This window comes from Psittacula echo (genome assembly GCF_963264785.1).
Source record: "Psittacula echo genome assembly, chromosome: 1".
Taxonomy (NCBI): Eukaryota; Metazoa; Chordata; class Aves; order Psittaciformes; family Psittacidae; genus Psittacula; species Psittacula echo.
In genome coordinates, this window is record NC_137735.1 from 49,577,450 (window position 1) to 49,590,029 (window position 12,580).

The 12,580-nt window shown below is 43.3% G+C and overlaps 1 protein-coding gene across 1 annotated transcript in view; it reads right to left on the reverse strand.

Moving 5' to 3' along the window:
• The window catches only part of FAM13A (family with sequence similarity 13 member A), a gene marked incomplete at both ends in the record, with an annotated part of 130,416 nt that extends 120,351 nt beyond the window's left edge, over positions 1-10,065 (reverse strand). Inside the window, 3 exons of the mRNA XM_080628694.1 lie at positions 5,515-5,724; positions 7,424-7,613; positions 10,039-10,065. Coding sequence (XP_080484820.1) covers positions 5,515-5,724; positions 7,424-7,613; positions 10,039-10,065 — 427 coding nt within the window. The remainder of the gene's footprint in view (positions 1-5,514; positions 5,725-7,423; positions 7,614-10,038) is intronic.
• Between the last annotated feature and the right edge of the window lie 2,515 nt (positions 10,066-12,580).

Genomic DNA, 12,580 nt, shown 5'->3' on the forward strand with positions numbered 1-12,580 from the left:
ACAGCACATGAAGATCTTTTGAATATTTTGACCAATACAGCAGACACAAAGGAGGAAGGAATAAAAGAAAAATGAAGGGGAAGGTGCTCTCAAGGCGGAGTCAAAGGCATCCACTTCTTTATTTTGTGGACCTGCCAGAAGCCATCTGAAACAGACAGCATCCCAGCAGTGGTCTGAAAGAGAAGCCTAACTAGATGAACGGCCAGGAAGGGCCTGAAACCAGGGATAAGAAAGCGGTTTTTGTGCTGAGGAAGGGAACAAAACCAGCAGCCTCAGGCCACATCTAGGCCCAGCAGCCTGAGAACAGAGAACACAGTATGACACAGGCAGAGGGCGAAGGAAGCCAGCAAGGGCAGTGTGGCACTTCAAAGCTCAACTAGGGAGTCACTATTGAGGCACAAGAGACAACTGAAAAGGACAAGCAGCCTCTCTAAAATGCTAATTAAGTAGAAACAGGAGCCTCAACAGTGTAGGAGGTGCAGACACATTTGCAAGGGTGTTTTCAGACTCATTTAATTTCAGTATACACCCACAGATCACAACAAGAGCAATATATTTTCCAATGGCTCATCCTGTTTCTGAATGTATTGAGTTTCTCTGACATGCTACGGACACCTTCTAATTCTTCAACTCACTCCTCTTCGTGCTACTCCTTCCCTCTGCAGAGGATGCTGCCTGAACATCACTAAAGGCATGGATACCTGCAGATAAGCGTGTGTCATTACTTTGCTCACGTCTCAGATGGTCTGACCCCCAACACCTCCAGCCTGGAAGCAGTGAAACAGTGCCATGCCCTAGCTAATTCTCTCTGCTGTGAGGTGAGGAAGAATGGCTAAGGCTTAGTGTCATGCTACCACTTTTTTAGCTTGCATAGCTTTCAGCTGTCTTACATACTACTAGCTTAGAGGGCAGACAGAGAAGCTTCCATCTGTCTGCAGCTATCAATATGCCCTAGGAAGTTAATCTTTGGTATGTAGGCAGCAGGTTGTACACTGCAGTGCCACTGCACTCACATGGCGACTGGAAGAACCAAAGCATTTCTTTCCACCTCCACAATCTAGAGGAAGTGGGACTCCAGTTTCTCTCTGCCACAAAGCAATCTGCTTCAGACACGATCCTACCACAGAGGAAAAAAACCCATAAAAATCATGTCTTGTTGCCATCAGTAGCAGAAATGCTGGAAGTCCTCATCATAAAGAGGCTGTCATCACAATTCAACTTGCGACCCCTCACTCTGCATCATTATGGCACTTTGCAGAGCTGTATGCTTCATTCAGACATATTGGCAGCAGAGCACTCTCACTTCTTTTGTAGCTCTGCTGAGTGTCATCATCCACTTAAGAAATCCAGTTCCAAGAGTTTTTACTGCTTAACAAACATCTTCTGCATGTGGAAAACAAGTTATTTCTCTGGCTTGGAACTAGGCCTTGTAAAACCAAAATGACAATAAAATCCAAAGGAAAATGTTAAATTCATGCCACAGGAGCCTAGAGAACCATAGACATCTTGTGAATCTGATTTGCTGCACTGCTGCAGTTACCATGGTTAAAGGGTCAGCTCTCATCTATTCCCTTTCACACTCATTTATTCATTTTCACAGTCACTGTTCAGATTGAAATTTGACCTCTAAAATCCTCTAGCACAGTCTATATTTTTGGTTCTGCTTGTTCATGCAACTCAACAGCTGCTGGCTGCTAAGCGTTCTCTAAACTGACCTTCTGATCCAGAAAGGAGTTGCTTCTTCCCTTCCACCACCTCCTATCCCTCTCCCTGGAACTAGCAGGGCTGTTCACAGGCACCATGCAAAACCTTGCCAGCCATGGCAGGTTGTGAGCAAGAGGCGGTATGTGAGATAGAACTTGCATTAGCTACTGCCCACTGAAATACATAAAATCTCTAGGACGGAACAAGTCAGGAAGCCTGAGAGATCAAATTGCACTTGACTTAATTAGACTGAATACCAAAGGAAGACATAAGCCCACATTTCACTGTACCCCCACTGGAGCAGGGAATGCAACAACAACAACAAAAAAAGAAATTCACTTAATGGGAAAGCTTTTTGTATGCTAAAAAGGAAAAGTACAATAGGAACTTGTCTTGTCAAAAGCAAGTGACCTGTAAAAAGGAATAAGAGCTGTACATAGAGTGCCCTAGCATGTACAAATGTCTCAAGAGCCAGTGATCATGCTATAAAAGATAAGGAATGAAAAGCCAGAAGGAGTAAACAAGATCAAGCAGGGACTGCTGTATGGGAGCTGCTGATTTCTTCCTGCTGAGGTTTCCAAAAGAAACATTCACCGCTCTGCAAGCACAGCTCATTTTGTAGAGGCAGGCACAGCTCTGCTCTGCAGTGAAGCCTGCAGTCACAAAAGAGACTGCGATGGACATTTTTTACCCCAGGACTCTCTGCAAGGAGCAGCCTTCATATTTGTCTGGCCCCCTGAGGAGACCGGCCAACACAAAGATCACTGTCAGTATGTCCCTGGCCTGTACTTGCCACACACATCTCCCATCATCATCATTTGTGATATCATCATATCACAAAGGGACACTCTTCTCTGCTGCCACTGCCACTTCCCTTCTCCAAGGGCAGAAAGAGAACATCAGGACACGCCAAACAGCCTTTAGGATACACTATGTGATGTTTTCTGGGACTGCATAGCCTTGGTGTTACGCTGAATATTTATATAAACAGGCATGCATTAGGATTTCGGGGCAGCATGCAGAGCTCCATTTCACACATTACACAGGCTGTAGACAGCATGCCAAACCATCTACATGGACTTCTCAAACTACGAGTGGGTGAGGTTCTCTCTTTTTCATAAAAGGGCAGATTTACAAGGCATGCAGTGACAGGACAAGTGGGAATGGCTTTAAGCTGACGGAGGGGAGGTTTAGTTTAGACATTAGGAAAAAATTCTTCACTATGAGGGTGGAACAGGTTGTCCAGAGACCTTGGGGCTGCCCCATCCCTGGCAGTGCTCAAGGGCAGGTTGGATGGGGCTTTGAGCAACCTGGTCTAGTGGAAGGGGGGTTGGAACTATGTGATCTTAAAGGTTCCTTCCAACCCAAACCATTCTGTGAATCTATGATTTACTCTTTGGTTTGGTAATAAAGATTATACCCAGAATTAAAAAGGGTTACAGATACAGGCATAATTTTTATGTTTTAGTTCAGCTATTTTTAACTAGATGAATCGCTCCCTAAAAATTTTTATAGGAAGTGAAGTAACTGTGTGTTGTTCTCAGGCCAAGATCTCAGCTGGCTTAAAAAAATGCTGATATCAGTCACAGAAAATATTCCAATGTAACTCTTAACATAATCCTAAAAAAATATTTCCCATGCAAAGCTTCAACAGGAGGGAATACAGAGGTTGTGGCAAACCTTGCAATTGCCTTTGCTGTTGACATGCAGCAAAGTAGCTCCAGATTCAAAGTTATTTTTTAATAACTAGTTAGCTCAGAAACAGCTTGACCTACATCATAGCTTACAAAAAGAATACTCAGGCATGCACTTCCTTGGTACCATTTTGCAACAAATACCCTTGTACATACTCTGATAAGGGAACAGATTACTCCTCCAGTCATGCACAGCTGGTTGGTCGTTTAACTGTAAGCAAAGGCCCAACTATCACTCAAGCTAATCTGAACCTGACAAAAGTCATCAGTGCCTTTCATAGCAACTCATTTATGCTGTATTTTCTAGGGCATGAAAACTCCCTCAGTTTCCTTCAAACCTTACAAAAGCCTTCCCCTTGCCATATCAGCCAATATGGCATTTTTAAAATAATATTATTTTTTCCTAACCAAACTTATAACAGAATTGTAACTGGAGCTTAATGTGCAATACAGGCAAACTTAGCTATGAAGACATGTCACAGTCAGGCTGACTTTTGCAGAACTGGCTTCATAATTTACACCAGCAACTTTATTTGAAAAAAGAAAGCTTTGTAGGTAAATCTGCTAACTGAGAATATGATATTTGTCTTGTTTCCATAGAAAGTACTGGGGGGATTTTGCACATCCTGTGAGAAGCAGGAATGAATAAAACTTACCACAAACAGCGCTGTTTGCAAAGAACATCAGTAGTTCCTGGTACAATATGGCAATTTGACTTTTGTGGGGACAGGGATGTAGAACAAAGGTGCAACAAACAAAATTTCCACTCAAAGAGTGATTTATGAGAAAGAACATAATTAAATACAGCTCATAAGTCAGACCTGGTGAAATCTAAAAGAAACCAAAGAAAGCACAGCAATGACCAGTAAAAAGGGACTTTCTAAAACATTGCTACCTTCCACACAAGACTTCCTGAACCCTATCCCTGGGCCCCAGACAACCTCACTGAACAAGGAAGGTGTTTTACACAGCCTACATGCAACCTGATTACAACTTAAACACCTCCACTGAGAGGAAGGCACAGAGCTCTTCTCCAGTGCACCTCAACAGTCTGTACAGCCTCAAACAGGGAAAAAAAAAAACCTACACAGCCAAGTTCTCCCTCTTCCAGGCAATGGCTAAACTTCATCACTGCAGGCAAGAAAAGCAGAAGGGAGGCCTCAAGACAAGAGTGTGAGAACTTTGCACCATCTTCCACTAGAGATGCATATCCGAGCATACAATCCTCCTCTGAATCATGCATCACATTTGCCTGCTTTACTGTACAATGCACATCTTTAGTAACATCTATCCACTCACTTTGCAGCTTCTCAGGAAGATAGCAAGAAGCATCATCGACTGCCTGCAGCAAGAGAAAAGAACTGTCATTGATCTACATGGTCAAGAACAGGGCAATCCACCACCTATTCCACATAACACCTCCACAGACTGTCTGATGCAGGTGAACTACATAGAGAAATCATCTGACAGATAGCTGTGCATGTTTCAATTTTCCAAAGCAGAAGTGATGCTTGTTCCTATGGTTGATCCACCACTTGAAGCGGAGGGGTAGGTGGGACAAAGGAAAAATAAGTCTTCCAGGTTGTGTGCTATAATGGGGAATGAGTAAAGGGTAAAGTTTGCTGTTACTTGCAAACTAGCTCATTTTTTTATGGGCAATCACATTACTTAGTGAGAAGCAGAAACTTAGACAATTGTATGCTTCGGGCCTAATGGATATTCAATTGGAGTAGCAGATGAAGTTGTTGTAACTTTTCAGAGCTCATTAGAATGAAATTGACAGAAATCACCCTAGCAAACCAGAAGCAAACCTGTGTCCTAAAGAGATTGCGTCTATTGTCTACAAGCTTGCTCAAAGAAACCAGCTAATAATTTTGGTTTATATTCTGTAGATATAATTGGTTTAGAAAATCATTAATAGTCCAGACATTACCGAACACAATTCTCTTGTAAGAGAACTGCACATTAGTGAGCACTCTTGGAGCAGGTAAGAGCTAAAGTCAAAGGAAACACAGAACTAAGTAAATAAACTAAGAAACAGAGGGTATTGCTCACTGCATAACAAATTATCCAAAAGAAAGCACATCGAAGGATGGAGATTTTACTTGTCACTTACCCTGGTAAAGTTGAATGAACCTGGGATGTAAGGCAGAGGTGATAATCCCATCTGGCAACTCTCTCAAAAATAATTTCAACAGACTGGCTGCTGAGTACACATCACCATCTTTAACAAGTTCCACCTCTTCTCCACGCTCATATTGCAGACGCAACTGTTCCACCATTTTCATGCTGCCATTTACCCTGAAGAGGCCTTCCTGCGTCATACCTGTAATTATATATTGCATACAAGACTAATCTGAACTAAGACATCACAGTGATACGATGAAACAGATATTCTAGTGTGAATAACAGACTTGTAGTAATACAAAGGAGGGCAATTAATACAACACAGTTTAAAAAAGTAATGTTTTCACCCCAGAAACCCCTTACCCACTCTAGACAAGTAGCTGGACTATGATAATTAACAAATACTCATGATCAGATATTGAGGCCTGGGATACTTTTTGAGAGATCACAGAACTCAGTGGTATTGCTGTAACGTCACAACATGCAGAAATCAATTGAGACAGCTGCATTTTGCATTCACGTATTTCAACAGAAAAGGGTCCAGATTTCACAAAACAGTTCTGTTGTTTCACTTTTGAAAGCACCCCATTACCTTGAGCAGCCTCTGCCAAATTCACACACGACTACTCCCGACTTCACCTTTTAACTGTGACCATCACAAAGCAAAACCATCTGAATATGTGCTGACTGCAGCAGTAACTCCATAATAAGCACTGCAACTTTACGATAGCAGAAAATCTCAGTGAGCAAATGTGTATTTTGAACAGCACCAAAGCCCACACTATTTTGCAAAGAAAAAGAAAAGGTATCAATCACTTCAGGCCAGATGCCCCACCCCAGACACCTTCACCCAATGAAGGAGATACAGAAAGAAGAAGGTTTCCATGGAGGAAGCCAGATGAATCATACAGTACCAAACATCATATTCTAGGCATATGCTGAGAGTCAAAACTTTCAGTAAAGTGCCCAAAACTGAGCCCAGTACATTAATTTTTGTCTAGAACACTTTCACCACAAAAAATCCTGCCTTTTCTAACACTGTGTTTATAGACTTGCTTATTCTTCTTCAGAAGAATAACACTGAAAGGATCAAAATATATACGGTTTTCATCAGTTCAGAAAACATCACAACAGCTGTCTGACAGAACACTTCCAATCCAAGAAATCAATACTGATGCAGCAGTGCTTGTACAGAGAAACAGTCCATTTTATTGGACAAGATGACAAACTGATTTAGTAAGGGAAAAAAAAAACCGAAACCGGACAAGCACTCAGGCATTTGACTTGACTAATAAAAGATACTGCTTACAGAGCTTACATTCCTGTATTCTCAACAAAATGTGTTCTTATGTGTCATTCTGTACTGCCATCTTGAGGGCACCAGAAAACACCACATCTCAACAACGATTTTCATTGCTGCAGCACTAAGCGTAAGGTAAGAATTGGCTGCCTACTTCCCTGAGGGGATTAAGAATAACTGGAATCTATCTGAAAACCTGTAAGAACATGTGTTCAGTAATGTTATCTGATTGTGTGTGTGTGTGCATGTGAGTATCTCTCTATATATACTTATATCTTCTCACTGTCAGAAAGACAAACGTTTTGTAACTAGAAAATGACACAAACATTCACAAATTTATTCCATTTATAAACCGAACATCTTGTTATGGGAGTGTGCTGCTTCATAACCCTGTAGTTTACCTTTATAAACTCCCTATTAAAAAGTAAGTTCAGCATCAAGGCAGAAAGAAAAAGAAGCAAACCACATATAGTAATATTATTTGCCTGTGGTTAGTGCCACAACCTCACTTAGCCCCTGCACCACAAAAGAAGATGTATTCCTCCCTTTGAAGAGTCTTATATAGAGTGCTACTAAGCAAAAGTGACATTAGGCCTACCATGCTGAGTGAGGTACTCGACTATATTCCACACAACTATTGGGATGCCATTCTTGCTCAGTCCCTGCTGCTGGAGCTCCATAAGACTCACTCCAAACACCTTGGGACAGGTTGTGTCCTTTTGCTTGTTCAGTGGAAATGCGGCTATCTTTTTCATGTCCTCCTTCAATCTCACAGCCGACTTGCTTTGCTTAAAGGAGCAGAAGAAAGAAGTGCATTAGTCACATTTGCTTAAGAAGGTTTCATAGTCAAAAATAAGCACATCCATCAAAACTGGCTTCTATGCTCCAGAATACGGTTTTGGCCTTAACTTCCTTGTAACATATAGGAAAAAACTCTGTGAAGTAGGAAAACAAAAATTAGCCGAGAAAAAAACTAGAAAATTAACTCACAGGGAAAGAGTGTAAGGAGTCTAGCAACAGGAGAGTGACACACTTTTGTATGTGAACTTGTTACTAGAGTAACAAGTAATTGGGAATCGCAGGAGGCTGCTGCTGAAAATTCATGCAGTTCACATGGGTTACAAAAGCAACCAGACACACACAAACATGTAAAGTCCCAACACACCACAATTAGTACAGGTTGTCTCCAGGATGTCTGTCAAGAGTCCGAGAGAGTACTCCATGGAAGGTTCACTGCACCTTTATTCCAAATGCTGTTCCCTAGGGATTAATTTTGGCCACTGTCATGTCAGACGGATCTTTATGAAAGATTTTACATTTTGTGTCTGCCAAGTCTGAAATTTAATTGCTGAAGTTTTAAGGTTAGAAAGGGACTATGTAATCTAATCACATATAATAAGAGGGGTGGAAAAAACACTCCACGATAAACCCTTAACTGTACACATTCCATAGGTTCTTCTGGAGGCACAACATTCTCTCAAATGCTGAGTTGTGGTGACACAGAAAACATGAAAGCATAGCCAATACAACCCAAGGGGATAACATAATATAGGATTAATACGTAAGATCAATAATAGGCAGGAATCTGACTCATCACATAGTGTTGTACGTTTGGTTTTCCATTGATGAATTTCCTCATATTTCTGACATCACACTGCAAGAACCAGGGCTCACTGCTACCATGCAGTTCAATCTATTTATTTAAGGAGTCCACTGTTAGCATGATGCTTAAAAATGAATTTTCTTCTGCTGTGTTCTATTAACAAATAGGTAGTAGAAACCTTACACACAGAGAATATTGTATAGTAACACAAAGAAGTGCTCAGACTCTTGCCTAAATCTTGGTGCCTGAGTACACTAAGAGATTTTAGCAAGGTATACATCTCTTCATATGTGAGATGGCATTTTTACTGCAGTCTGTAAGCAACATGAACTTCTTCACAGATGCTGCTATTAAGCACGATTGTCCTTTCAGATATAAAAGAACCCAGCAGTTCACTCACTTTGCTGTGTTTTTCCCATCAACCACTGCTCTTTGGAGCTCATGTGTGTTCTATAATCCCAGGTCCTATGCAACACTTATCCAATCTTTATGAAAGATATTGCTTGTATAAATATCATAAATACGTCTCATTATTTGCGGAACAGAATTGCCATATATAAAACCAGCATTATTGTAATCACCTTATAAATATTTACAATAAACAGTACACACATCAGTGTTTGAACTAAAATCTGACTAACTTATTAAAATACCACATCTATTTTAAAAACAGATACTCCCATTCAGGATTAAATGAATAATATATGATTTTATCTCCAGGCAGACCCATGCCAAGGCAAAAATCACGTAGCCTGGGTTAAACTCAGAAGACAGCAAAAATCCTTCGAGCAGTTCCTGAGCAGCTGTGATGCTTGGAGAGCGTTTCCAATTAAAGTCTGCAATTAGCCTCACACTCTTACTCAGCTACAGGTTTCCAGCCTGTTTCCGTTTCAGCATTTGAAAGCCTGAGTAACAGAGCTGGATTTACTTGGGGAAACTCACAATTTAGAATTACAAGAGAACCAAGAAACATTTCCCATGTCCACAGGAACAGCGGAGGAAATTTTTGAGCCTGTTTCAGGATCTGGAGATGATGCACTAACTAGGAACAAAATAGTTACGCAGTTATCCAAAATATGCATCTAACCAAAATCAAAACTAAATCACCCCCTCAAAACAGCTCCGAAACAAAGAGGTCGATGTTATGCGATCTTACAGATGGAAGTTCGGATTTTATGTAGGGAAAATTTGACCAAATATTAGCGCAACTGTTACTGATCACCAAGACTTCATCTGCGAAGTGCCACCCAGACACAAGACTGGAGTTGAGAAAAGCTATTTATATGCCACGAGGACGCACTTTTTCCACTCATCCAACAACTTTAACACAAGGAATAACACAGCGCCGCTGCTCACTGGCTGAAAAAATGTTAAAAGCGGGGAAAAAAAGCTTGGAATCGCCTTGATTAATCTTCACTTTTTCCCCCCAAGGAGCGGCAGCTGCCATAAAGGGAGAAGGAAAGAGCCTGAGACGAAGAAGGCACTGGCCCAGGCCGGCCCCTCTCCTCTTCCCCCCGCCTCGCAGGGAACCCCGGGGAGGGCGGCGGTAACCGGCCGCTCCCCTGGCAGCGGTGCCTCCGCTCCGGCCCGTCCGCCCAACCCCTACTCACGCGTATGGCCAGCGCCCCGGCCCCCATGCCGACTGGCGGCTGGGCCAGCTCCCGCAGCCCTCCCTGCGCACCCGCCTCGGCTGAGCCCGGCGGCCCCCTCTAGGCGGGAGGCCCGGCCCCAGCGCACCGCCCCACCGGCCCGCCCCTGCGGCCTGCAGGGGAGCAGGGCCTGCCCCGGCCCCTCTCGCGGGAGCCGGCGGGAGAGATCTCCTTCAGGAGCGCCTCGGGCTAGTGAGTAGCCAGAGGCAAGACCTCTGCATCACCGGGGCGCTGGCAGGCGGCAGCCGCCGCTTGGTGCCGAGCGGGAAGAGGAGGCACTTTGCCTGTGTGAGAGTGTGGGCTCGATCAGAAGCGGGCCACCGCTGGAAAGGTCACCACAAAACCCCCCCTCAGCCAAATAACTGTAGCGGGGCTGTGGTGGAAATCGCCAGCGCGTCTCGCCCTCGCACGCTTAAAGGTTAACAGAGGCGGCCAGCGTGGCGCGCGGAGTGAAGTTAAGGAGGCAAAATAAAACCCCAGTGCCAGTGAAGCCTCCTGGCACAGCCAGATGTGGCAGGGAGCAGCAGAGAGCACCATGCGGTGCGATATTTGGCGTGAGTTCAGAAAGCGTGAAACGGTGTAAATATACCCCCACCCCACCCCCCTTCCCCATGATTTTCCATCTAGGGATATGTCGGTAAAATGAGAGAAAGGTTAAAGCGAAAAAAGAAGGGGAGGACACCCCACATAGCTAGGGACTGCCAGCAAGACACTTCATGGCAGCCATGGGAAGAGGAATTCATTCCCCCAGCTCCCCTCTCCAGGTCACTGCAGGTTGGAAACAGCGTTTGTCCTAGGAATTTAAAGATTCTCAGAACAGAAGTGTGGAGTTGTGGGTGTTTCAAATGCTTTACCCTTCTTTGTGGAAGAAAAGCACGTACACGTTTATTTCTGTATCAGCTCAGATGTAGGCATTGCTCAGCAGGGCCTTAGCATGAGGTAGGAGAGAAGGTCTTTGGAAAATGCCTCTCCAATACCCACCTCTGGTACAGGGACAAAGGAAAGGAGAGAAAAAGGGAGGTAGAAGAACATCTTACTGAGCTCTCATTAGAGGGAAAATGCTAGCTGCAGGTTTGAGTTTACATTCGCTTTATTAACTACTGTAATCAGAATTTCCTTCATATACAGTTTTTGTTTTCCTCACTAACCTGGTCTAACCAAAAATGACTACTTCCTCAGCCTGCAAGTTTACTACGGAGAGTTAGACTATGGCATTGGAGTTTCCTTTAAAGTCCACCATGAGACTTTCAAGGTGAGCTGATGTAATGCCCTCCTCCTCCTCTCTTCTCCTCTTTACTGTAAGCCTCTAACATGCTTTTCACATAAATCACAGACAGGTCTCCTCTTCTTAGTCCTAATTGCAGCTTTACGGTATAACTCAGTGGCATGTTTCAAACTAATCTGGAGAGTGAATGATGAGAAACTGCAGCTCCCTGGGACTTCAGGGGTGAAGAGTTCAGGCATGAACCTGCAGTGAACACCAGCTATGGCATTAAGGCATTTATATAAATATGTTGAGAGGCAGCAGGTACATTCTCATTCTACAAAAAGCAAGACTATGCTATAAGAAAACAAAGCAGTAGTGGCAGCAGCCCCAGGGCCAGTATTATGGCTGGAGTACAGTATGTTACCACTACAGCTATTGTCAGTGGGAAAGTCACAATTCTGTTAAGTCACCAGAGCACTTGGGGCTATGACATGCTGGTAACTTTTCTCTAGGTTAATAAAGACACTTCTGTACTTGCTTAAAGTCTTGAGAGAGCTGAAGGCCAGCATACTTGTCTCCTGCATGGCAGAAGAATGGAAATCAGACTGCAACTTCCGCAATGCCTTTGTCTCCTCGTGACTTTTCTGGATCAGCACCCCTGCTTTCCCTGTGAAGGGCAGAGTAAGATTTACCCAAACTTTTCCTTAATCCCAGCTCACAAGTAAGTGGATTCCTTCCTACACTTTCCACCCTTCCCGGAGAGACGTGTTTCTGTATATCCCGATCTTTCTCCTCTTCCTTCACTGAACCACCACCCTACAGGATGACTGTTCCAAAGAAAGGTGTGATGAATGGGGAACACCAGTGTGTACTTCTGGCGAAATCACAGAAATCAGCGAAGACAAGCTATAGTATTTGACTGTAGGTTGCACCCTACTGAGAAAACCTTCACTGTTCTCCCATAAGCAATTCAGAAAAACCCTTAGAAAACAAAAAAATGAGAAGCAGGCATGCCTATCACAGAGAAACAAAAAACTCCCAAAACACACCAACAAAAACACACACCTATGTATAAGATCCCCATTATGCTATTTCATGTTCTTCGGCTAAGGTGCTACATCAAAAAACTCTCCTCTTTTCTGCTCCTGAGGAATTTTAGATTGCATGGGCAGTACAACTGCAGGATGAATACTGATGCAACTTGTCATGAGTATGTCTGGAATCATGAGGACTCAGAGCAGATGTATTGTGAAAGACTGATCAGAAGTCTATAGGACCCACAAGTTGAGTATCACT